Genomic DNA, 26589 nt, shown 5'->3' with positions numbered 1-26589 from the left:
ACGAGGATTGTGGTAGGTTGACAGTCAGCGTAAAATTTGTATAGTATAATGATGATATGAGTTAAACTTATAGAAGAAATGAAAATCTATATTACCGATACTAACTTTATTCGGGACTAGAAGTAGTTATTGTTGTTATGATGTGTTTGAAATGTAGCACTTTATATGATTGAGTTTCCCACTAAGTTTTGTGTTTGCTCGAGAGAAATTTTAATTGAGACGTAATACCTTTAAAAAATTTAGGCATAAAAAATAAAAAACCAAACAATTAAACTCTATGCTTAGGTAGCATGAGCTTGAATTATAGTAATAGTTTATACCATAATTATTGCTAAGATATTATCAATTTCATAAACTACAATTCCTTTGCTATAATGAGTCGATAGACAAAATTCATATAAGCATTGTTAATAATAAGTCTTCCAAGTTCCAAGGATTAGTTCATTATTACATACATATCTAATTTCAGCTACACTGTCATGAAATTATGTTATGTTAGCTATAACTAAAATGAGTAACGTATCTAAATTTAGAGCCCAAAAAAAACTATTTGTGAAAAGGGCTTGATTATTCGCATTATTTCGTAGTGTTTTAATTGTGATTTTTAATGTTTTTACAACTTCTTTTACAGATTGATTGTTTTCTAGTTTCTGAATTGTACTTTTATTAGTATAAGAATTGATGTTCGAATATGCGTTAATATTAGATGTGTGTACTTTTGCACTATGGATAGGCAAATTGCTGTTCTTTCTTCCCCTTTATCCATAAAAATAAGGTATATAACTTAAAACGTATATTTTCATGGTATACAAATCATATCATCATATTCATATTATATATTATATATTATAGAGAAAAAGGCCAAATATACCCCTTTACTTTGATATATTGTTCACATATACCTCTTCCTCTATACTTTTGATTCAAATATACCCCTCATTTAAACGGAGGGACACATGTCATCGTCCTATTGGACAATTCTAAATATCTCTTAATTAATTTAAAAAACTCATTACCCATATCCGAAAATTAATTTTCCAAAGCAATTTTTTTTGTAAAAATCGAAAAAAACAGAATTGTTTTTTACTAAAAACTAAAAAAAGCGAAAATATATTTTTTCAGTTTTTACAAAAAAAATCTTTTAAAAAAACTGGAAAATATTTTCTAAAACAAGTTTTTTGTAAAAACTGAAAAACAAAAACTGAAAATTAATTTTCTAAAGCAATATTTTTGTAAAAACTGGAGAAAAAAATTGAATTTTGTTTTTACTAAAAACTGAAAAAAACGAAAATATTTTTTTTCAGTTTTTACAAAAAAAATACTTTAAAAAAAACTGAAAAAATATTTTCTAAAGCAATTTTTTTTCCAGTTTTTACTAATTTTTCAGTTTTCCAACTAGTTTTCCAGTTTTTACTAGTTTTCTAGTTTTTCCAGTTTTCTAGTTTATACTAATTTTCAGTTTTTACAAAAAAGATTGCTTTAGAAAATATTTTTCAGTTTTTTTAAAATAATTTTTTTGTAAAAACTGGAAAAAAAATATTTTCGTTCTTTTCGGTTTTTAGTAAACAAAATTTCAGTTTTTTTCAGTTTTACAAAAAACATTGCTTTAGAAAATTAATTTTCGGATATGGGTAATGAGTTTTTTTAATTAATTAGGAGATATTTAGAATTGGCCAATAGGACGATGATACGTGTCCCTCCGTTTAAATGGAAGTTATATTTGAACTCAAAGTATAGCGAAAGGGGTATATTTAGTCCTATAGTATAACGGAGGGTATATGTGAACAATATATCATAGTAAAGGGATATATTTGGCCCTTTTCCCTATAAAAAATCAAATTCAATGAATGTGGGAAGAATTTGAGTCAAAAGTTAATTTACGAATTTACCCATTAAAAACTGAGGGACAATTTTGCCCTTGAGCCAAAAAAGCCTTCTACTAAATTAAATGAGAAAAAGCACCGAGTAAATGGGGGAGGATTGTTTCATCTGCCACTAATTGTTGTAGGTTAGCAAATTTTCTTAATTATTATTTAGAATATCACCTTTTCATTTTTCAATATTTATTGGTGTTAGGATCGAGAATTTGGGTAGTGCGGAATATAGTTAAACAATGGTATAATGGCAATAACAAAGACAATGAAAGTTGATAACAACGACAATTAAAGTAGATAAAAAGACACAAATTTAACGTGGTTCGGTCAAAGTGACCTACGTCCACAAGCGGAGAGGAGCAATTTACTATAACAATAAGAGTACAAAAGAGAGTACAAAATTAGAGTAAACACTCTAATTAATCCCAAATACCCTAAGAGAATAATCTCACAAGATCACTCCAAAAAAAGGGTTCACACAAGTGATTCCCAATACTAACTCTCATACAAAACACTCTTAATAAAGGAAGAAAGGAAGAAACAAGAATTGAAGACAAGTTTTGTTGGTGTATCTAAAATGAACTAATGGTCTACCCTTTTATAGGCAAAAAAGTCTTGGCCTCTTAGGTGTAAAAGAAGAGATACAACTTGTGCAAATGATATCCAACACACAATGCAATATTTTTGGATCCGAAAAAATATTGCCAACAAAGTCTATATTTTGCAAAGATGTTTATGCTTATGTGAGATGGACTCCTTCAGCCAAAATATTAGTCATAATTACAAATCTCCACCTTGGCCTAATTTTGGCTGATATAGTAAATTTTCTCCACCTTCTCCGCAAAAATTCCAATGGGCATATGTCAAAATTTAATGCCATCAAAATCAGACAAGTTGTCTGATACCGAAATTGTAGTAAGTCCTATAAGAGTGGATCCCAATAAAGTATACAACGAACCAGATCTGTGTGCTTTCATGATCACAAGAGCACTATGAGAAACTTTCAGAACTCAACCTTCACATGTGTACTTGCACCCAAGAGATTCTAGAGTGCCCAAAGAGATGAGATTTTTTTTCAAGTCAGGAACATGTCTAACATCAGTGAGAATTCTCACCACACCATCGTGCATTTTGATTCGGACTGTACCTTTTCCAAAAACTTTGCAGGCAGCATTGTTGCCCATCAAGACAATTCTACCTTTAATAGATTCATATGTGGTAAATAAATACTGATTGTGACACATATGATAAGAACAACCCGAATCTAAAACCCACTAATTGTTAGATTTTAAACTATTATTAGTTGCTAAAAAAATAGTTCCCTCAGTCTCATTAGCAGCTACACTTGCTTTGGCAGTGTCAGTATTTTTTTTGCTCATTTTTCCTTTCTTTATGCTTTTCTTTATTTTTCAGTTTATAGCATTCAGAGATAATGTGACATTTCTTATGACAATAGCAACACTCTAAATTATTGTATCTGGATATGGAGTCGGATTTCCCCCTAACAAACAAGCCAACCTCCGCTTGAGTTCCACTAGCTTCCCTAGTAATATCACTATCTATTTGTTCTTTTGATTTTAAGATAGATTTAATATCCTTATAAGAGATATTATCCTTTGCATAAAGCATAGTATCTCTTATATGCTTAAAAGATGGGGGTAGAGAACAAAGCAGTAACACAGCTTGATCCTCATCCTTAATTTCAGCATCTATATTACTCAAATCCATAAGAATGGAATGAAAATGACAAGATGAGAGAGAATAGAGGTACCTTTACCCATACGAATTGTATAAATCTTTTGCTTCAGGTAAAGTCTATTTTTCACAGTCCTCTTCATATATAAGGTTTTTAATTTTTTTCACATGCCTTTGGTTGTGGTTTCTACAGAAACTTCACGTAAAACCTCATTTGAGAGATTTAAAATGATACTTGCTTTTGCCCTTTTGTCTATGACGGCAAATTCCTCATCCGTCATTTTATCTGGCTTCTTCTCCTTTCCTTACAACGCCAAGTCTAAGCCATCCTGAATTAGGATAGCTTCCATCTTTAATTGCCATATTCTGAAGTTTGCACTTCGGTCAAATTTCTCAACATAGGTCTTTGTTAGAGTCATTTTGGCTATTGAAACTAACCCAGTTAGATCTGGATCTGATATCAATTTGTTAGGATCGAAAACTCGGGTAGTGCGGAATATAGCCAAACAATGGTATAATGGAAATAACAAAGACAATAGAAGTTGATAACAACGACAATTAAAGTAGATAAAAAAGACACAAATTTAACGTGGTTCGATCAAAGTGACCTACGTCCACAAGCGGAGAGGAGCAATTTACTATAACAATAAGAGTACAAAAGAGAGTACAAAATTAGAGTAAACACTCTAATTAATCCCAAATACCCTAAGAGAACAACCTCACAAGATCACTCCAAAGAAAGGGTTCACACAAGTGCTTCCCAACACTAACTCTCATACAAAACACTCTTAATAAAGGAAGAAAGGAAGAAATAAGAATTAAAGACAAGTCTTGTTGGTGTATCTAAAATGAACTAATGGCCTTCCCTTTTATAGGCAAAAAAGTCTTGACCTCTTAGGTGTAAAAGAAGAGATACAACTTGTGCAAATGATATCCAACACGCAATGCAATATTTTTGGATCCCAAAAAATATTGCCAACAAAGTCTATATTTTACAAATATGTTTATGCTTATGTGAGATGGACTCATTTAGCCAAAATATTGGTCATAATTATAACTGGTTTGGTCCTCAGCAATCTGCGGATGAGATTTAACTCAATTATTCTTCACAAACCGGTAAATTAAATTAGTACATTTAACCAAACTTACGTTGGCCTATCTCTTCATTGCTACTAAATATATCTGAAGAAAGGAAGAGTTGCATTCCAGTGAATTAAATGAGTACATTAACGACACTTACGTTAGCCAATCTCTTTGTTGCCACAAAGAATATGAAGAATTTTGAAGAGTTGCATTGGTTAATTAATTAGACTAATATCAATAATACAGATAGCATAATGATGATATGAGTTGAACTTATAGAAAAAATAGAAAATTTATATTGCAGATACTAACTTTATTCGGGACTAAAAGTAGTTATTGTTGTTATGATGTGTTTGAAATGTAGCACTTTACATGATTGAAAATACCGCTCCCATTCCCACTAAGTTTTGTGTTTGCTCGAGAGAATTTTTAATTGAGACGTAATACCTTTAAAAAATTTAGACATAAAAAATAAAAACCCGAACTATTAAACTCTACGCTTAGGTGGCATGAGCTTGAATTATAGTAATAGTTTATACCATAATTATTGCTAAGATATTATCAATTTCATAAACTACAATTCCTTTGCTATAATGAGTCGATAGACAAAATTCATTTGAGCATTGTTAATAATAGCCTTCCAAGTTCCAAGGATTAGTTCATTATTACATTACATACATATCTAATTTCATCGACACTGTCATGAAATTATGTTAGGTTAGTTATAACTAAAATGAGTAACATATCTAAATTTAGAGCCCAAAAAAAAAAAACTATTCTATTATGAAAAATTTATACAAATGTCCCAAATAAGTCTCAACTTACCAACCTCTAGCCGTTAGTCGTACACTTATCAAAACTAGTCAAGCACATATAAAAATTGAAAAATCAAATAAATAAGGTCCTTTCTCTCATAGAACCACATGCAAAAATCACCTTCCATATTTTTAAGCGTGATTAGCAACATTAGGTGCAAGACATAAAGAAAATTTCATGGATGAGGTAGCAAATAAGGAGATGAAATACAAAAAAAAATACAATATTCCAAAAATCTAAGCAAAAAAGGAACTTTTTCAATAGGGTATAGTTGAAATTCATTGAAAACATATAGAGAAGTCAATATACAAAATTTGAGGAAGAAATTGGAGGTGATTTGGACTGGTTTTGTATCAAAATTTGTAATTAAATCGAATTCAAAAAATTCTTCTGCGACACATGTATCAAACATGTATCACGCATGTATCTCACACATAGGTATACATGGATATACATGTGATACACAATTGATACAAATATGATACATATGTGATACACAAAAGATACACAATTTGAAACACATATCATTTTTTTTCATGTTTAGTTTTTACTTCGAATTTTCAATTCAAACCACCTCAAAACTTCACCAAATTATCCCAAAACTGAGATTCAAGCTCTTTAAGATGTGCCAAATCTATTTTAATAACACCACTCAAAAGAAAGCAAAATTTGATATTTTTTGGCTACAAATAGCTAATTTGCTAATATTAGTAATATTTGACTAATATTAGTAATATTTTATAAATTGACCAATTTTTGTAATGGACTACTTATAAATGGACATAGCCAGTAGTTTTCTCATAAATGTGGACAGAATTGCATTCTTTATCCACTAAATGTATAACAATACTATCTTGTAATTGATTGAGCAATCGACCATATGCATTTTTAGATTTCTACTGCGCTTTGTAAGAATGTCTAAAAGGCTAAACAATGGCTTCCAACTTGTTGCTGGATTAATTTAGATCAAAATTCTATTTACCCGAGGTATTTAATTATATCTTTCTTGGCGTCAACGATTCATAATACGAAAAGAAAAAAGATAGGAGGAGAAAGCATTTCGTAGGTGGCGGAGTTATTATCTTATTCGAATTTTAGTCGTAACTGAACATATTTGACCTTTGTTATGAATATATTATATTATGGATGTTCATTTAGTACTCCGTTGTAAATAAGCTTCCTAAAGAAGTTTATCCATATGAGACTCCGCCATAAATATATTTATCTATTTAGTACTCTATTGGAAATAAGCCTCCTGAAGAAGCTTATCCTTTCGGTACTCCGTTATGGATAAATATTACCCATGATAGAAGATTATCTATATCTGGCACAACAGTTTAGAGCAGCAGCTTACACAGCTGCTTACAAGCAGCTTGCAGCAGCAGCTTGCAGTAGCAGCTTACACAGCAGCTTCCTTTCTTCTATAAATAGAGGAGAATTCAGTTCATTATATACAGAAGTTTGAAGTTTGAATAATATATCAGTTTCTCTCTATACTTGTCTTTAGTTTACAGTCTTTATTTTATAACACGTTATCAGCAAGAGACTCTGCCATCTCGAGAAAATACTTTGAAAGTATCAGAGGTACGAACTTTCTTTTTCTAAATAATGTCAAATCTTTCTAAACTTGAGTTTGTAGCCGTGGATATATCGGGCAAAAGCTACATGTCTTGGGTGCTTGATGCCGAAATTTATCTTGATGCGATGGGTCTGGCAGACACCATCAAAGATAAAAATCAGGCATCAAACCAAGACCGTGCCAAAGCAATGATATTCCTACGCTATCACCTTGATGAGGGCCTGAAAATAAAATATCTTACTGTTAAAGATCCAGTCATACTGTAGAGTAATTTGAAAGATAGATATGACCACCTGAAGATGGTCGTTCTTCCACATGCACGTTATGATTGGACTCATCTAAGGTTACAAGATTTTAAATCTATCAGTGAGTATAATTCTACTATATTCAGAATTATTTTCCAATTGAAACTATGTGGTGATAATATTACTGATCATGATATGTTGGAGAAAACTTTCACCACTTTTCATGCCTCGAATATGCTCCTGCAGCAGCAATATCGAGAGATGAGATTCAAAAAGTATTCTGAACTTATCTCACATCTTCTTGTAGCCGAGCAACATAATGGGCTATTAATGAAAAATCATGAAAGCCGACCTACTGGTTCTTGTCCATTCCCTGAAGTGAATGAGATGAACTTCCACCAAGCTAAACGTGGAAGAGGACGTGGCCCCAGTCGTGGTCATGGCCGTGGTCGGGGAGGAAACTCTAATCGTGGTAATAATAATGCACCAAAGAACCCTCCTCACCACCAGCAGTGGAAAAGGAAGGAACAAAAGCATGAAGCGGTGCAAGAAGCAAAGCCAGAAAATGCATGCTATAGATGTGGAGGAAAAGGGCACTGGTCACGTACATGCCGTACGCCAAAGCACCTGGTTGAGCTATATCAAGCTTCCCTGAAGAAGACAGAGAAAAATATTGAAGCAAATTTTATTTCTGAAGATAATTTAGACTTCATGCATTTGGATGTAGCTGATTACTTTGCACTCCCAGAAGGAGAAACAAGTCATGTGATCGGTAGTGAATCTGTAGAGATGTAAATATTTTAATTTTTATTATTTGTAGTAGATAGTATAATTATGTAATTGTTGTACATAAATAAAAGTTATAATGTTTACTATCATATTTATTTTGTTTATGTCATTTTGAAAAATATGGATAATCCTCAAATTATGTTTGGATCAAAGACCAATCATGAAGATATTTGTGTAGTTGATAGTGGAACAACTCATGCCATATTCAAAGATCACAAATACTTTTCTTATTTGCATAAGGAAAAAGTAAATGTTTCTACAATTTTTGGTAATATAAGTTTGATTGAAGGCTTCGGAAGAGCTATTGTATTTCTGTCTAAGGGAACAAAACTTATTATCGACAATGCATTGTACTCCTCCAAGTCCCGAAGAAACTTGTTGAGTTTTATAGATATCCGCCGAAATGGGTATCATGTTGAGACAATAGATGAAATGAATGTGGAATATCTTTGTATTACAAAGAATATTTCTGGCCAGAAATGCATTGTAGAAAAGTTACCAACTTTATCTTCTGGCTTATATTATTCAAAGATTAGTACAGTTGAAGCACACTCTATCGTAAACCAGAAGTTTACTGATTCAAATACTTTTGTGCTTTGGCATGGCCGTTTGGGCCATCCTGGATCAATAATGATGAGACGAATTACTGAAAATTCGAGTGGGCATCCATTAAAGAACCAGAAGATTCTTACAAATAATGAATTTTCTTGTGATGCTTGTTATCAAGGCAAAATGATCACTAGACCATCACCAATGAAGGTTGGCATTGAGTCCCCTACCTTCTTAGAACGTATACATGGGGATATATGTGGACCTATTCACCCACCAAGTGGGTCTGTTTAGATATTTTATGGTCCTAATAGATGCATCTTCAAGATGGTCTCATGTTTGCCTACTATCATCTCGCAACCTGGCGTTTGCAAAGTTATTAGCCCAAATAATTCGATTAAGGGCACAATTTCCAAATTATCCTATAAAGGCTATTCGCCTTGATAATGCTGGAGAATTCTCATCTCAAGCTTTTGATGATTACTGTCTATCAGTTGGGATAAAAGTTGAACATCCGGTAGCGTATGTTCATACTCAAAATGGCCTTGCAGAGTCATTTATTAAATGACTGCAATTGATAGCAAGACCACTACCTATGAAAATAAAATTGCCCACTACTATTTGGGGCCATACTATCTTGCACGCATCATCACTTATCCGTCTCAGACCAACACATTATAATAAATATTCTCCGTCACAATTAGTTTTTGGTCATGAACCAAATATTGCCCATCTACGAATTTTTGGATGTGCTGTATATGTGCCAGTAGCACCACCACAGCGCAGTAAGATGGGCCCCCAAAGAAGGTTAGGAATATATATTGGGTTTGAATCACCCTCTATTATTCGCTATCTTGAACCATTGACGGGAGATTTATTTACTGCTCGATTTGCAGATTGTCGATTTGATGAAACAAATTTCCCACAATTAGGGGGAGAGAAAAAGGAAATCAAAAGAGAAATTGTGTGGAAAGTTTCATCATTATCTCACTTTGATCCACGTACCCCTATATGTAATCAGAAGGTCCAGAAGATCATCCATTTATAGAATATAGTAAATCAAATGCTAGACGCATTTACTGATTTGAAAATGATAACTAAGTCACATATCTCTCCAGAGAATGTGCCTATCCGAATTGATGTCCCAGCAGGACCATCTATTAGCATGATAGCTAGTGCACCTAAAGCACGCCTGAAGCGTGGTAGGCCGATGGGTTCTAAGGATCGAAATCCTAGAAAAAGACAATCGACAAATGATCAAAATGATATTATGAAGGGATCTCCTGAAGAGACCCAAGATCTGATTAGTTATGAGATTCCTGAAGAAATCAATAAACCCGAGACTCAAGTGAGCGAAGAACTTTTAATAAGTTCTACTGGTGATGGGATTAATTTAAATCGACCTGAAATAGTGGTGGATAATATTTTTGCATATAATGTTGCACTTAACATTATACAAGATAGTGAGAATTTTAAATCCCGATCTGTCGAAGAATGTCAACAAAGATCTTATTGGCCAAAATGGCAAGGGGCAATTCGATCAGAATTGAAAGTCACTTGCTAAAAGAGAGGTCTTTGGACCAGTAGTCCAAACACCTGCTGGTATAAAACCAGTTGGTCATAAATGGGTTTTTGTGCCAGCAGGTGTTTGGACTACTGGTCCAAAGACCTCTCTTTTAGCAAGTGCGTTCAATTCTGATTGAATTGCCCCTTGCCATTTTGGCCAATCAGATCTTTGTTGACATTCTAATGAGCAAAATGAAGTTGAAAGATACAAGGCTCGCCTTGTCGCACAAGGATTCTCACAACGACCTGGAGTCGATTATGAAGAAACATATTCACCCGTTATTGATGCCATAACATTTCGATATCTCATCAGTTTAGCCTTACGTGAAAGACTTGAAATACATATGATGGATGTGGTTACAGCTTATCTGTACGGGTCACTTGATAATGAGATTTACATGAAAATCCCTGAAGGATTTAAAATGCCTGAAGCATATTCGAAATCTCGGGAAATGTATTCAATCAGATTACAAAGATCTTTGTACGGTTTAAAACAATCTGGGCGCATGTGGTATAATCGCCTCAGTGAATATTTGTTGAAAGAGGGTTACATAAATGATGTTATTTGTCCATGTATTTTTATAAAGAAAATGGCATTAGAATTTGTTATACTTGCTGTTTATGTTGATGACATAAATCTTGTTGGAACTCCAGAAGAGCTCCAAAAGGCAATTAAAAATCTTAAGAAAGAATTTGAGATGAAAGATCTTGGAAAGACAAAACTTTGTCTTGGACTGCAAATTGAATATTTAGCAAATGGGATCTTTATGCATCAATCTACCTATACAGAAAGGGTCTTAAAACGCTTTTACGTGGACAAAGCGCACCCATTGAGTACACCAATGGTTGTTCGATCACTTGAAGTGAATAAGGACCCGTTCCGACGTCCAGAAGAGGATGAGGAACTCCTGGGTCCTGAAACACCCTATCTCAGTGCAATTGGTGCACTTATGTATCTTGCTAATGCTACAAGGCCTGACATAGCATTTTCTGTTAATTTACTAGCAAGATATAGCTCTTCTCCTACACGGAGATATTGGAACGGGATTAAGCATATATTGCAATATTTAAAGGGAACTCTTGATATGGGTTTGTTTTATGCTAACAAAGATAGTGCAGATCTTGTTGGCTATGGAGATGCAGGTTATTTATCTGATCCCCATAAAGCTAGATCTCAGACCGGGTACGTGTTTACATGTTGAGGTACTATCATATCATGGCGCTCCACAAAATAATCTATTGTTGCTACTTCTTCAAATCATGCTGAAATAATAGCCATTCATGAAGCAAGTAGGGAATGCGTATGGTTAAGATCAATAATTCATTTTATTCGAGAAAAATGTGATTTGGAATGTGAGAAAAGATCCACAATTTTATACGAAGACAATACTGCATGCATAGCCCAATTGAAGGGAGGATTTATAAAAGGAGATAGAACGAAGCACATTTCACCAAAATTATTTTACACACACGATCTTTAGAAAAATGGTGACATTGATGTGCAACAAATCCGTTCAAGTGACAATCCGGCAGATTTATTCACAAAATCTTTACCAACTTCAACTTTTGAGAAGATGGTATACAAGATTGGAATGCGGAGACTTAAATATTTGAAACAAGGTTTTCATCAGGGGGAGTAAAGTACGCGATGTACTCTTTTTTCCTTATTAAGGTTTTTTTCCATAGGGTTTTCCTTATAAGGTTTTGAATGAGGTAGCTAGCAATGCGTATTACTAAATATATGTACTCTTTTTCCTTCACTAGGATTTTTTCCCACGGGGTTTTTCCTAGTAAGGTTTTAACGAGGCACATTATCTTTTAATGAACATCCAAGGGGGAGTGTTATGAATATATTATATTATAGATGTTCATTTAGTACTCCGTTGTAAATAAGCTTCCTGAAGAAGTTTATCCATATGAGACTCCGCCATAAATATATTTATCTATTTACTACTCTATTGGAAATAAGCCTCCTGGAGAAGCTTATCCTTTCGGTACTCCGTTATGGATAAATATTACCCATGATAGAAGATTATCTATATCTGGCACAACAGTTTAGAGCAGCAGCTTACAAGCAGCTTACACAACAGCTTCCTTTCTTCTATAAATAGAGGAGAATTTAGTTCATTATGTACAGAAATTTGAAGTTTGAATAATATATCAGTTTCTCTCTATACTTGTCTTTACTTTACAGTCTTTATTTTATAACAACCTTGAATTTATTAACTAAATTGTTCACGGGGATACATTTTGCTTAAAGATATAACAAATATAAGTCCACAAAGACAGTAAAATAAATTATTACAGAAAACATTCTGGTTCATTTACACAAACATATGTATATTACAAATCTATTATGTTAATGTTATGGAATAATAGAAAATAAAGTAAAATAAGAGGAACTTATAGGGAGATAATTGATAAACTTTTCTTCATTAATATTCTTTAAGCGTTTGGGCCTATTTATAGGCACTTTTACATGAAAGGATTTGGCCACTTGTCCAAGGTCTTGACACTTGTTGAAAAACTTGACATTTGTTTAAAGGCTTTGCCACTTGAAGAAGGTCTTAACATTTGTTGAAAAGCCTTGCCACTTATTGAAGGCCATGCCACTTGCCATAATTTGTTCCTAAGTAATTTCATAATACATGGACATTCACTCTTAATATTATTTATAACACTCCCCCTTAAATGTTCATTAGTAGATAATGTGGCTCGTTAAAACCTTACTAGGAAAAACTCAGTTAGGAAAAAATTATAGTGAAGGAAAAAGATTAAACATGTTTAATAATACCCTTTTTGGTTGCCTTATTAAAAACCTTGCAAGAAAAATTCAGTGGGACAAAGCTTTATAAGGGAAAAAGAGTACAACGCGTATTAACTCCTCCTGATGAGAGTATCAATTCACATCTTTGAGCTTTCGCATCCCAATCTTGTGCATTAGTTTCTTGAAGGTTGACATAGGTAGAGATTTGGTGAACAAATCAGCCATATACATGAACGAATCTGCTGCACATTGATATCACAATTCTTTTGAAGATCATATGTGAAAAATAACTTTGGTGAAATGTGTTTTGTCCTATATTCTTTTATGAATCCTCTTTTCAATTGGGTTATGCATGCTACATTATTTTCATACAAAATCGTGGGTAATTTGTCACACTTCAAATCACATTTTCACGAATAAGATGTGTTATAAACCTCAACCACACACATTCTCGACTTGCTTCATGAATAACAATTATCTCTGCATAATTAGATGAAGTAGCCACGATTGATTGCTTAGTCGATCGCCAAGATATGACAGTGCCTCCACATGTAAATACATAGCCTGTTTGAGATCGAGCCTTGTATGAGTCAGATAAATACTCTTGGTAACACCTTTCTTTCACACCACATGTCAAATCACATTGTTCGTAGGGAGATGGCCTAGCCGATCGGGAGTGATCAGACTCCGTGCTTAAAATACGGTGGTAAATAGGCGCTAATGATCTCCCAACCAAATATATAAATTATTTTCGTATTTTGAAAATTGTTATGTTTTAACTGGGCATTTGGATATTATTGATTGTGAGTTGTTGTTTCTATGGTTTTCCCTTTCTTATAAGGACATTATATTTTGAAAGAGGATAGTTAGCTTTACATACTAGTACTATTCTATATGTACTGACGTTCCTTTTGCCGGGGGCATTGCATATTCAATAGATGCAGGTGGTTCTTCAGCGGGCAACTTTGGTCCTCGTTAGCAGTTACTCCCTATTCAACAGGTTTTGGTGAGCCCTACTCTATTCCGGGCCTGATATCATTTGATGTTGTACTTTGTGTTTTGAGGTATAGCCGGGGCCTTGCTGCCAGCATTTTCCATATTACTCTTTTGTTATACTTAGAGACTTCGTAGACAGGTTGTGGGTGGTGTTTGATGTGGGGAATTGAACTAAAAATGTTGGTATTTGGCAAACATATTTTTTATTATATCTATAAACTTGTAATATTTTAGAAATTATGAATGAAGCTGCTAATGGAAATAAAATGGGAGTTGTTAATGAAATTTTGTCAGTGTTTTATTAATGAAGTGCATATCCTCTTTATTCAAGGATGGGTTTGGGTAGAAGAAAATCTAACAGGCTTGCTCATCCGGGTTCACTCGGTTGAGCGTCGATCATGCTCCCCGAGATCGGGGCGTGACAAATTTGGTATCAGAGCTATATCTTGCTAAAACATTAACTGGAAAAGTTATGTTAGGCCTTGTAGTATTAGCAAGATGGTGCACTAAGATATGGTACTTCATGACCAAGAAGCTCTTCATTCTTTTCTTGAGGTCAGAACGGGTCCTTATTCACAGCAAGTGATCGAACAACCATCGGAGTACTTAATGGACGTGCTCCATCCATGTAAAACCGTTTCAATACCTTTTCTATGTAGGCAGATTGATTAACAAAAATTTTGTTTGCCAAATGTTCAATTTGTAAATCGAGACATAATTTTATCTTTCCGAGATCTTTCATCTCGAATTCCTTCTTTAATTAATCAATTGCCTTTTGGAGTTCTATAGGAGTTCCAATAAGGTTTATGTCATCAACATATACGGCAAGTACAACAAACTCCGATGTTATTTTCTTTATAAAAATACATGGATAAATGGCATCATTTATATAACCTTCATTTAATAAATACTCACTAAGGCGGTTATACCATATTCTTCTTGATTACTTTAGACCATACAAAGATCTTTGCAATTTGATTGAAAAATATTTCTCGGACTTTGAGTTATGTGTGTCAGGCATTTTAAATCCATCGGGAATTTTCATGTATGTTTCGTTATCAAGTGTGCCATAAAGGTAGGCTGTAACCACATTCATTAAATGCATGTCAAGCTTTTCATGGATAGCAAAACTAATGAGATAACGAAATGTTATTGCATCCATAATAGGTGAATATGTCTCTTCATAATCGACACTAGGCCTTTGTAAAAATTCTTGTGCAACAAGGCGTGTCTTGTATATTTGTACCTAATTTCTCTTACGTACAAAGACCCATTTATAGCCAACAGGCTTAACACCATTAGTGTTTGGACTACATGCCCAAAAAGGTCACATTTCACAAGTGAATCCAACTCATATTGGATTGCTTCTTGCCATTTTGGCCAATCACGTCTTTGTCGACATTCTCCAACAGAATGAGGTTCAAGATCCTCATTATCTTGCATAATGCTAGATGCAACATCGTATGCAAAGACATAATTCACCACTATATTCAATCGATTCAAATCTGTCTCAATATCGATTGAATTTATTGATAGTTCCTTTTTTTTTTGAGTTTGAGGCTCATTGATTTCCTCATGAATCTCATTTTCTAGGATTTCGATCCTTAGAACCCAATGGTCTGCCACATTTTAAGCGTGCTTTTGACTCATTAGCTATGACACTAGAAGATTGTCCAACAGGGACATCAATACAGATTGGAATATTCTCTGCAGGGATATGTGATTTCAATATCCTTTTCAGATCCATAAATGCATGTGGTATTTGATTTGCTATTTTCTGCAAATGGATAATCTTTTGCACCCTTTTTTTCACAAATAGAGGCACGTGGATCAAGTTTGTAGCTAGATTACTATCAAGGAGGATCAACAATGGAGATATATATGAATTCTAACTACAAATACTAAGAATCTAAAGATATTGACTAATGACAATCGCAACAAAGGTATGCAAGGAAGTTATCGATGGGAAAAAATATGTGTTGATAGGATAGGGCAAGATAATTGTTCGTGATCTAACTCTAGATAATTCACTTCTAATGTTCAAGTGAGTCTCTCGAATTCACTTAATTATCAGTACAATTATTTAGTAGAAACTCCTCTCTCGATTAAGTCTCCACCTCACAATATGAACCAATTTAAGTTCGGTGAAGATATGCAAGAATTCGTAATGGATTGGTCTTTAGGAGAACCTCTTTCGATTATCCTTCTAACTAGGTTTAATCAAGGATTCAACTAGTCTCTTTCTATTATTTCGAGGAATCTATGAACTCAACCAACAATATAGTCAAATATATCACAAGTTATGCCTTTCTTGATTAGAAGAACAAGTGAACATAGATGCAACAATTTAATCTTCCCAAAACGATTCAAATACATAAAAATAGAGTTATAATCCACAAATAACCATCAATACACCAAATCCATCAAAACCCAAAATGTTCTACTCCATAGACATGGAGAAGTTCTTCACAAATGAAATAAAAGTCTAGAAAAATATAAATACAATCCAAACCCGGATCTTAAGTGAGGAAGGATAAAATCCTTGTGCTCTTACTTCTCCCTCTTCTCTTTAGCTTCCTTAGGTTTAAGGTATGTCAAAGGTGCCTCAAAAATGGTATTTTGGTGTATTTAAGCTGCCCCCAAATAACCCCGGAAGAAACTACCTTTTTCTTAGCGAAATAGGACTCTTCTCGGACAGGACATGCACGGCCGCGCACCTGGAGACCTGCTCGCGTACTTGGTCGCACATTTTGCACATTGTTCTGCCCCAAGTGCGTGCCCAGTGCGCGATCGCTCACCTATATGGCATGAATTGGGAATTTGGGAAAACGTAAAACATGAAAGTTGTAGCCCTTTTAAATAGGTTTCTAATGATATATTTTGGAGCCCAAACAGATTTTTGAGCGAAAAGTTATGTGTATTTTACTCGCCAATGCGCAATATGCCTGCTCGATTCTTCGTTTCGTTCTTAAAGTGCACTATCATCCATTGATCCCCGAACACGATCCCAACTTAATCCTTGGGATTTTACTTAGACTTCAAAGCTCCAAAATAGCATGAATTTATGCCACAACATCTACATCGCTCGGAATCACTCCTACAGGGCATAAAACACACAATAAGTGCAAAACACGCCTAATTAAAGGTCAACATAAGTAAAGTGCAGTGAATTAGAGTGCAATAAGTGACTAAAATACGAGATTATAACCTACCATCATTTACATGGCAGATGAATGAGCCCATATTCACCTTTGATAAATTCCAAAATTCAAGGGATTCAATCCCAATTTTAATTGGTATAATAATCGCGAGAACAAGCAACATAAGAGAATTCACGAAGAATCTTTTTCAACACTTACCCATGTGAATTCTCATTTATATTTGCACATCATACTTAAATCAAGATTGCTAATATGCCATGCCTGATAAAACTGTCTGTATCAGTAAACTTCAAGTTTACATCATGATATGTGCAATTGTTAATTAAACTCTCAGTTTACTATGACATGGGTTTTTATATCAATAAACATCCATTTTAGTGTGTCATGTAATTTCACCATATTTTTTTATTTATGTAGTACATATCAGAAAATAAGGAGGGTAATTTTCATATACATATTACCCTGCTACAGTTGTAGTAATATAAAGTATTAAATCTTCTCATTATTTATAGTTTCAATATAACTAACCGCTTTCGCGGATACTTTAGAAATTCAATAAGTTTCTTTGAAGCTTACTACAATACAATACCTTAATGATAACTAATTTTATTCCTCAAAAATAGTAATAATTGGCTCTTCCAAAACTCTCAATTATTTTTGTACTACCATATATTCATCAACATCTATATAGTGAATATCTCTTTTAAAGAGAAAGTTATACCATTATGGTCATGGTCAAAATTAAATGCAAGATCTGTATCTTGCATTATTGTTGTCCTTTAATGATTACCTTGCCAAAATATTTTAGCGTACAATAGGTACGTGACCAATGACCATTCATGCCATAATAATGACATTATTTTCTTATTTCATCTCAAATCCCCTTCTAGAGGTGAGTATGGTATATTCACTACCACTAGCATGTTCATATTCTTCCAAGAATGAATATGTATTCATAATGATTATCACATTATTTTCACATTCACTGCAGGAATGGAACATAATAATCCATGCGTGCTTTATAAATTCCCATGCAATATCATAGTCAGTAATATTATCTCCACAGAGTTTTAATTTAGAAGTAATTCTGAGCATCGCCGAATTGTATTCAGAAACAGACTTAAAGTCTTGGAGTCTTAGATGAGCCCAATCATATCGTGCTTGTGGAAGTGTGACCAACTTTAAGTTGTCATATCTTTCCTTTAAGTCATTTCACAAAACAAGTGGATCTTTGACTGTGAAATATTCTATTTTCAACCCTTCATCAAGGTGATGACGCAAGAAAATCAAGGCCTTAGCACAGTCTTAGGTAGATACTTTATTTTTATCTTTAATGACGTCTCCAAGATCCATTGCATCTAAATGAATTTCAGCATCCAACACCCATGACATATAGTTCCTGCCCGAAATTTCAAGGGCAACAAATTTTCTTTTCATAATATCAGTCATAATTAAAAGAGGAGAAAAATTATACCTTAGTCTTCTCAAAAAGCTTCTTGAAATGGTAGAGTCTCGTGCTGATAACGTGTTATGGAATAATAGAAAATAAAGTAAAATAAGAGGAACTTAGAGGGAGATAATTGATAAACTTTTCTTCATTAATATTCTTCAAGTGTTTGGGCCTATTTATAGGCACTTTTGCATGAAAGGATTTGGCCACTTGTCCAAAGTCTTGATATTTTTGTTGAAAGGCCTTGCCACTTGTTGAGGGTCTTAGACATTTGTTGAAAGGCCTACCTGTTGAAAGCCATGCCACTTGGCCATAATTTGGTCTAAGTAATTTCATAATACATGGACATTCATTTTTAATATTATTTATAACAGTTAACGTATTCTTAAAAAATAAGAATGGCTCAAGAGTTCCACTATCAAATCAAACCAAATTAGGCATAAAGCTTCGTACTCAGTTGATTCCTTCATACCCGTTTTCTGCCCTAGTAAGAACAACTACAACACAGGTGAGTTTCTGAAAATGGGGGAAAAAGAAAAACAGATGCGGTAAACAAAGAAGTTATCAGAGAAAAAAAATGCTTGTTAATGTGTACAGAATTGTTAAGAAGCGCAAAATGATATTTGATTGAACAAATATTGTAAAATACAAAAACAAAGAAAAAGGTTCGTCAATTGTTTTAACCTACTAAGCGCATTGATATATTCATTGCCTACAGGTTTAAGAAAGGTTTCCTTAATGCAGAAAGAGTCTGAAAGTTAGTCCATATTCCATTAGAAAAACAGAAGCAAATAAAAAGCTCTATATTCTGGACTTTCTAGTTCTGTTTACCAACCTTGAAATTGTTTCAATCACTTGCACTAATATAAGCAAATTTTAAATATGGTTTAACTTGACCAGAACAAGGATGTCAAGGAGGGATTTTTGCTCAAAATGCAATAGTACAGTATTATTGTTGTCGCTGCAGAATTAGCAGGAAATAATATCATTTGCTTGTTCACAGGATTCACAGATAAAACTCTTATGTCATAACGAGGGGAACACGCTTAAACAGATGGTGCACAAACTTGCCTGTTGCGGCTGCTGAAAAGAATAAGGTAGACGGGATCTTGAGATGAGAGACTGAAAAGCTGTAGAGCAATATAGGCGCATGTGCTGATGCTGAGGAAATCAACATAAAGTCTGAATTAGAAATAGTCCAAAACGAGCTGTTGCAATTGCTATAACATCTGGAGTCAGGTCCAATACATGCTCACGACTTGAACACACGTATCCATTGAAAACAAAAGAAAAAAAAAAGATATTTTTCTCCCACAATGGAAAATAATGAAGCCACCCTTATATTCATATGATGAAGTTGAAAGAGACATTTCAAGAGGACATGAGGAAAGTGGGGTTGTTTGCATGCTGACAATTGACAAATACAAATGAAAAATCTAATAATTTCGAGTCTTATCTGTAACATATTATATGCAGGTCGGAGTGCAATTAGGAGACTAGTATTAAATCTCTCAGAAAACACGAACTAGATTGGACTATTGTTACTCTTGATGGAAATATATATTCATGCTTCAGAAAAACTCTAGAAACTTAAAGCTTGATGGAACAAAGTGGGCATAAATTGCATATTAGTCAATGCAGTTGTTGCAAGAGGCAAAGGCTGGAATTTTAATTTAGCTCTTGTCAGACAAGCAAGATATTGTAAGTTATTTCGACAATATCATTGAACCCCTTCTATTCAGAATCATATGAAGGTATGCAAACATATATTTGTGAACTCCTCGTTCCACCATATACGAATGAGACTTCATAGGTTGCTCTCACACATATAGAGCAATGAATAAGATGTCATATACCTATGGAGCTAACTGCAAACTGATACCATTTATAAATTAATATTAGAATAAATCCAACAGCAAAAACATACCTGCCAAAACAAATTAATAGTATTATCCAGAAAGCTGCACTTAGCCAACTTGATTCCTTATATGCAACCCAGACCTGGTAAAACAGTGTAACCCATATAAGATCAGCAATCTTCAAACACCAGTGAGACTAAGAGAAAAGATAGCTATTGAAAAACTTGCCGAGAGAGCCACAATATTGACATAGAAATCAACTAGTGTTGCTGACAGCCACCTGCACGGATATTGAATTCTTAGATTGCATGTCAAAGAAAGATTTATATCAAGCAAGTTAATATTCGACCAATGTATGGGATGCACGCAGAGGCAGAGTTTATACATATTCAAGCAAGTTAATATTCGACCAATGGGTTCGGGATTCTATTCCTTCTAAGTTACTGGATTCTAAATTAATAATTTATACATATTCAATGAATTTTTAAAGACAAATACAGAGTTTGGACCAAAGTTACTGGGTTCGGCCGAACCAGCGTCCGAAGCTCTAGCTCCGCCCTTGGATGCACGTGTATCACTTCATCACAAACTCACAGGGTTTGCTTTCAAGAAGAAACTTTCAAACAAATTTGCAAATGATGGATTGCAGCCCTTTGGACAAAGAAGAAAACAGCTTTCTAGACTGACAGTTTTCCTAAATCCAGGCCCAAAGAATGCCCTGTACATAGCAAATCCATGTAATGGAAGAAAAAGCTCATTTCAAAAGTATTTCATAAGTTCAATTTTAGAAAGCAAAGAAGAGGATAACAAATACAACATTCTGATTAAAATTTAGCATCAGAACAACGCGTTGTTAGGTTTAGAATTTTAATGATGATTAATAACAAAAAGCCTTGACTAATGTAAAACTACTATCTGTGCAGATTCACTAATCAAATCCAAGGAGGCATAAGAGAATTAAGAAGCAACGGCTCTGAAGAATACAAGGAAAGAAAATCAATCTAGCATATCAAAGAGCCAACGGCTATGATATTCAAATCTGCCCATCAAAGGAATACAAGGAAGGAAAGGGAATCAATCAAACAAGCAAGAGATTCTCAAGCATACAAGGAAGGAAAAGAAATCAATCAAGTACGAGAAATCAGCGGAAGAATCAGGAGCAAATGATTGAAAAGACAAAGGAGCCAAATTGCACATTGAGAATGAATCTGGTTGTACTTCACACGCTGGATTTATGAGGCTACCCCTGGGTCCTACTCTTAGAAGATTCTGCCTCAAAAGGAAAAGTCACACTATCAATTATTTTCAACAATCTCAGAAAGAGGAATTAGGAACTCAATCGAGCACTATTAAAGAAGAGGAGGAAGGACGAGGAAGTTTACGCAACCTAACACATGTTTCTATATCTTTTTAGTTCTTAGTACAAACACAGTATTCTTGAGTTTACTAGTGTCGCAAAAGATAAAAAGAGTAAGAAGACAAAACAAGAGTTGTGTCAAGCAAAGATAAACATTGTTGCTGAATATCGTTAGTGGTGAACGAACTAAAACCACAACTGTTGTAATGACTTAATATTGAAGATCTAAGAGAACCCTAGTGACCCAAGGAACTGGATGTAGGTACCACACCGGTACTGAACCAGTATAAAACTCCTGTGTCTTTACTGTTTTTGTTTCTGCATAATTTACTTCTTCTGAAATCAAACCTGCTGGAAAAGATTAGTCGACTATTTCTCTCTCTAGTCAACTAAGTTTTTAAATTGGGCACAATTCACCCCTCCCCTCGTGTTTCACACGTCTTCCGATCATAGAATGTGAAATTCCATAGATACTTATCTGTCATATGTCACACTGAAGGTAGTATCAAGTTTTCCGGGGAAACTGAGAAAGCTCAACATAGATCAATCCAGTCAAATATTTTGATATTTTAAGTTCATATAGTATTATCAAGGACTAAATGATAGTATGAGGTAAGATATCATCAATAGTCTTTGTCCATGCAAAATGAGCAAGTCAATCAAATTATCAGACAAACAATTTATACATTTTAGGAGCGCAAATCATTCTCAGTAACCTTATCCCAACCTCAGATCACTGTAACAAATATATTCTCTCATTTAGGAATCTCATTCCGGGAAAGACATATACTTCCTGAAGGATATAAGATGCTGAAGAGCATAAAACATACTGAAAAAATGAGAAGGGTGTTTTCCTCCAGAGTAGCACAAAGACTTCCAGTTAAGAGAAGTTTCTGCCACTTCCCTTAAAAGTGCATCAATTTAGAAAGCAAAACAAAGAAGATCTAGCTATTAGCTCAAACAAGAAAACAAACAAATATTTTAAGTGCTGACAAAGTAATCCGTCACAACTAATATCCTCTAAAATATGTTCCAGTCTCCACTTTACTAGGAAAGACTATAGTCAAAGTTGATGGTCATCTGATTAAAAGTTAGGAATAAGTAAAGAACTTACGGAGTGAAAACATCTCTGCGAAATGGAGAACCATCAGTTACAATGGTGTAAATCAGTGTCCCTAGCATCAGACAGCCCAAAACAAGAGATAGAATTCTTGCAGTTAAAAGAGAACACTTCCTCCTTTGTTCTGTTTCATTCCTAAATCACAAAATTTCATCAAATCATTGTAAGTTAAGCTCATTTTCAGAAAGAAAACTAACACAAATAGATGTGTCTCATGATATAACATTGATGGGAGAGCTTCAAACTCCAAGTAACACTTATTTGTATCAGTTAAAGTTCTACTACAGTTCTTTTCTGCAAAGAGTAGGTTATCAGAAACTTACTTTTTCTGGCGTCGTAATAGGACAAAGTAAATTGGATCCTGTATAGATTCTTGAGTTGAAAGATTCAGGAACTGCAAGATAATGTAGCCACATGTAGTAATGCTGCGAAGGGGTTAGAGAAAAGGTTATCACAATCCCTGAATATATAGTCACAAACTGATAAACGTTTATGGATAATATTGTCTGAACACCGTTAAGGGCAATAACACCATGGCATTCTGATGCCATAAAAGGATAATACAAACTGAAAAGGAAGATATTCATTGCCAATAGAATCTAAGAAAATTTTATCTTATGGAATGCTGGATGCCAAAGGATATTAAGATAAATGTGCAGTCTCACACATAGAGGATATAACGAGAGAAAGGCACCTGTAATAGTTTGCCAATACCTTATGCAACCTCCAAATACACCAGTCCCTTGGAGCAACATGATGGTGATTGAAGGTGCTAAAAGGGAATGAAATATGCCTATATCACATGGAGGAGAACACAATGGCAGCAGAGATCCATGTAACAATACCAATTAGTGCGGACCGAGGATCAATTTTTGCAGTTACACAGATATTAGGGTCATAAGGGAGATATTTAGAGAATTTCTAAAACTTTGCCTTACAAGACAAATTTCATGCTAGTACTGGAATGAAATGGGCCAGAATATAGCAGAATATGTAGAGGATTCATGTTGCATCGGATCGAGGTATAGTTGATCGATTGATTGATTGGGTGTATACCAACAAAGTTATCTACATGGTTCCATATAAATTGATTGATTGGTCACTCTTCATATATGTGAAAATTCCAACCAAGAATTCAGTCTTATAAAAGATGCTTAGAGAAAGCTTAAAGGACAGTCATCATCTAAACTAAAAGTTCATTGTCGGTACAGTTGTTTTGTATACAAGAATAAGGTAGGCATACCTTCCTAAACAGAACAGCAAGACCGCCCAAAGTAGTGCAGTAATCCAGTTCGATTCCTTGTAGGCAACCCAGGACTAATATGATAACACAATGCCAAAACATGAGAGCAAATCTTTTGGAGATAAGAGCAGAGAAACATAGCAATATGTGATGCATTCAGACCAATATCTTGGAATCACAAAATTGTTGTCAAAGCAATTGAAAACTAAAGGACCTCAAAGACTCACCCCAACAAAAAATAAAGAGACAAGAGAGTCAACTACAGGTTAGATATTTTCCTAATCAATGTTTTGCTTAAACTGCAGGATGACATTATACATTAGTGCAAAAGAAAACTTCAAATCTCAGCTTAAGGCCATGGATTAAAAATGCAGACTGTAAGATGCTAGTTTTACTAGTATTTGCACAAATGTCTGCGGCTCTTAATGAAGTGTAAAAGAGATTTTCAGTTTTCAGCTAAAGGCTATTGATAAAAATGTGAAAACCCGATGCTAAAGTTGACCCAGTCCCCATACTAAAGTTCATGATCAATTCTAAGCCTAAAGCTATGGATAAAAACGCGAAAGCCTTCACACTATTGGTGTTAAAATTCTTCCAATTCCCACATTACATTAGTTACTAGCAAATCATGTTATATTAGCACTAGCTTTGAAGCTAGTTGAGTTTTAACTATTCGTTTATAGGCAAATTCAAACATGTTCTCTTTAATGTCCAATGCTAGTGACACTGTACCAAATAAAAATCATTGAACTTCAGAGTAAACATTCAGAAGCACTAAAAAATAATCATGTCATACCCCTATTGCAAAAATGTTGATGTAGAAATCTATCAAGGTTGCTGCCATCCACCTGCAACATCCATTCCACCAATTTCAAATTGTTCAGAAAACAGATGGAACTAAAACTGTTTTTCCAAAGTCAAATTCTCAATGCCTAGCTAGTTCTTTTCTCCTGACCATTCTCACAAAAATGCTACTATATAACATAAGTGTCAGTTAAGACGTAATTAAATAAATAAAAACTGCCTCATTTCTAACAGGTTGAAGGTGCTCACATAAATTAATATAGTAATAGAGCAGATAGAACTACTGAACACAATATATTATTTATAAAAAATATATTTTCACATATATAAAAGTATTTTTCTTTTAAAACAATTTAAGCTTTTAGATAATGCCGTTCCATAATTCAACAAAGTCTACAAACTTTTTTTTACCATTTATCCAACCAAGAAAAAATCAAAATAGAATAGTAATTAGTAAGATAGAGAGAAAAGAAAAAATACGGGGTGAGGAGTTCTAAGCGGAAAGGGAGGCCATCAGTGACGACAGTATAGATTACAACGGCTGAGGCCAAACATCCCAACACGGCGAAGAGACTTTTTAATGCAATTGCCAATGTTACAGCCATCTTCCTCTACTGTGTCTTCGTCTACCAGTTTTGTAAATGAGGAAAGGAAGCTTGTTAAAAATGGAAGAAAAAAATGTGAGAAGGTCATTGCTCCACGTCCACTGAGTTTGTGTCACTGTCTTCAAGTTCAAAATTTCTTGTATTTGTAGTCATAATAATGGAAACGAGTTGCTTCTTGTTGTTGTTGATCATACTTGATAAGTAAAGTCTTTCATTTCATGACTTCATTCCCTTTCAAATAAAAGGTACTATACTATATTTGCAAATTAAAATTTCTTTTTTTTCCAAGCCAAAAAAAAGAAAAAAAGAAAAGAAAGGAGGAAATAAACGTGGAGAAAGCAATTGGTACACTAATATTTAATTCATTCATTCAAGCAGAGATTGGAAGCACATCATTGCCTTTTTTTTTTTTTCCTATTCAATAAAAACAACAAAAGAATATATTTTCCAAGATTAATTATATCCAATTAATTATATTTTTCACGATGTTGTATGGGGTTGAGTGTTGGCTAGTCAAGATCGCTCACGTCCAGAAGATGAAGGTAGCAGAGATGAGGATGTTGAGATGAATGTGAGGATGTTGAGATGAATGTGTGGGCACACCGGGTTAGATAGGATAAAAAAATGAGGTTATATGAGGACAAGATGCGGGAAGTGCAGCTTAGGTGGTTTGGTCATATGAGGAGGAGGAGCACAGACGCCCCGGTGAGGAGGTGTGAGAGATTGACATTGGAGGGCCTACGGAGAGGTAGAGGTAGGCCAAAGAAGAGGTGGGGAGAGGTGATTAGGCAAGACATGGCCCAACTTCAGCTGACCGAGGACATGACCCTTGATAGGAAGGTATGGAGGTCGAGAATGAGAATAGTAGAGTAGGTAGTCTAGAGTGTTCATAAAGTAGTATTAGCATACAGTCTCGCTTTCAGTTGGTAGTAGGTTTTTATGACTAACCGTTGTTTCTTTCATTGTTGATCACCTTAATGTCTTGTTATTTTTATTCTGCTTTTATATGGCTTTTTGGTACTGTCCCTTCT

General features: G+C 34.2%; 1 protein-coding gene across 3 annotated transcripts; it reads right to left on the bottom strand.

Moving 5' to 3' along the window:
* Window positions 1–18700: 18700 nt before the first annotated feature.
* LOC107787248 (uncharacterized) lies at window positions 18701–25693 on the bottom strand. 3 transcript variants are annotated; one of them, XM_016608790.2, is made up of 9 exons: window positions 25434–25693; window positions 24946–24997; window positions 24150–24223; window positions 23230–23331; window positions 22901–23041; window positions 20658–20709; window positions 20498–20571; window positions 19642–19731; window positions 18701–19054 (listed from the first exon to the last, which is right to left on the bottom strand). In XM_016608790.2, the coding sequence occupies exons 1-9, from the start codon at window positions 25556–25558 to the stop codon at window positions 19024–19026; spliced, it is 741 nt and encodes a 246-aa protein (XP_016464276.1). In that variant the 5' UTR covers window positions 25559–25693; the 3' UTR covers window positions 18701–19023. The 3 variants fall into 3 exon arrangements, with proteins under 3 accessions (XP_016464276.1, XP_016464278.1, XP_075082501.1); XM_016608792.2 differs by having other exon boundaries at window positions 18701–19049; XM_075226400.1 differs by having other exon boundaries at window positions 18936–19067.
* Between the last annotated feature and the right edge of the window lie 896 nt (window positions 25694–26589).

Source organism: Nicotiana tabacum, chromosome 12 (assembly GCF_000715075.1).
Source record: "Nicotiana tabacum cultivar K326 chromosome 12, ASM71507v2, whole genome shotgun sequence".
NCBI lineage: Eukaryota > Viridiplantae > Streptophyta > Magnoliopsida > Solanales > Solanaceae > Nicotiana > Nicotiana tabacum.
The sequence above is the reverse complement of the archived record's forward strand: the minus strand, read 5'-3'. Positions and strand labels throughout refer to the sequence as shown.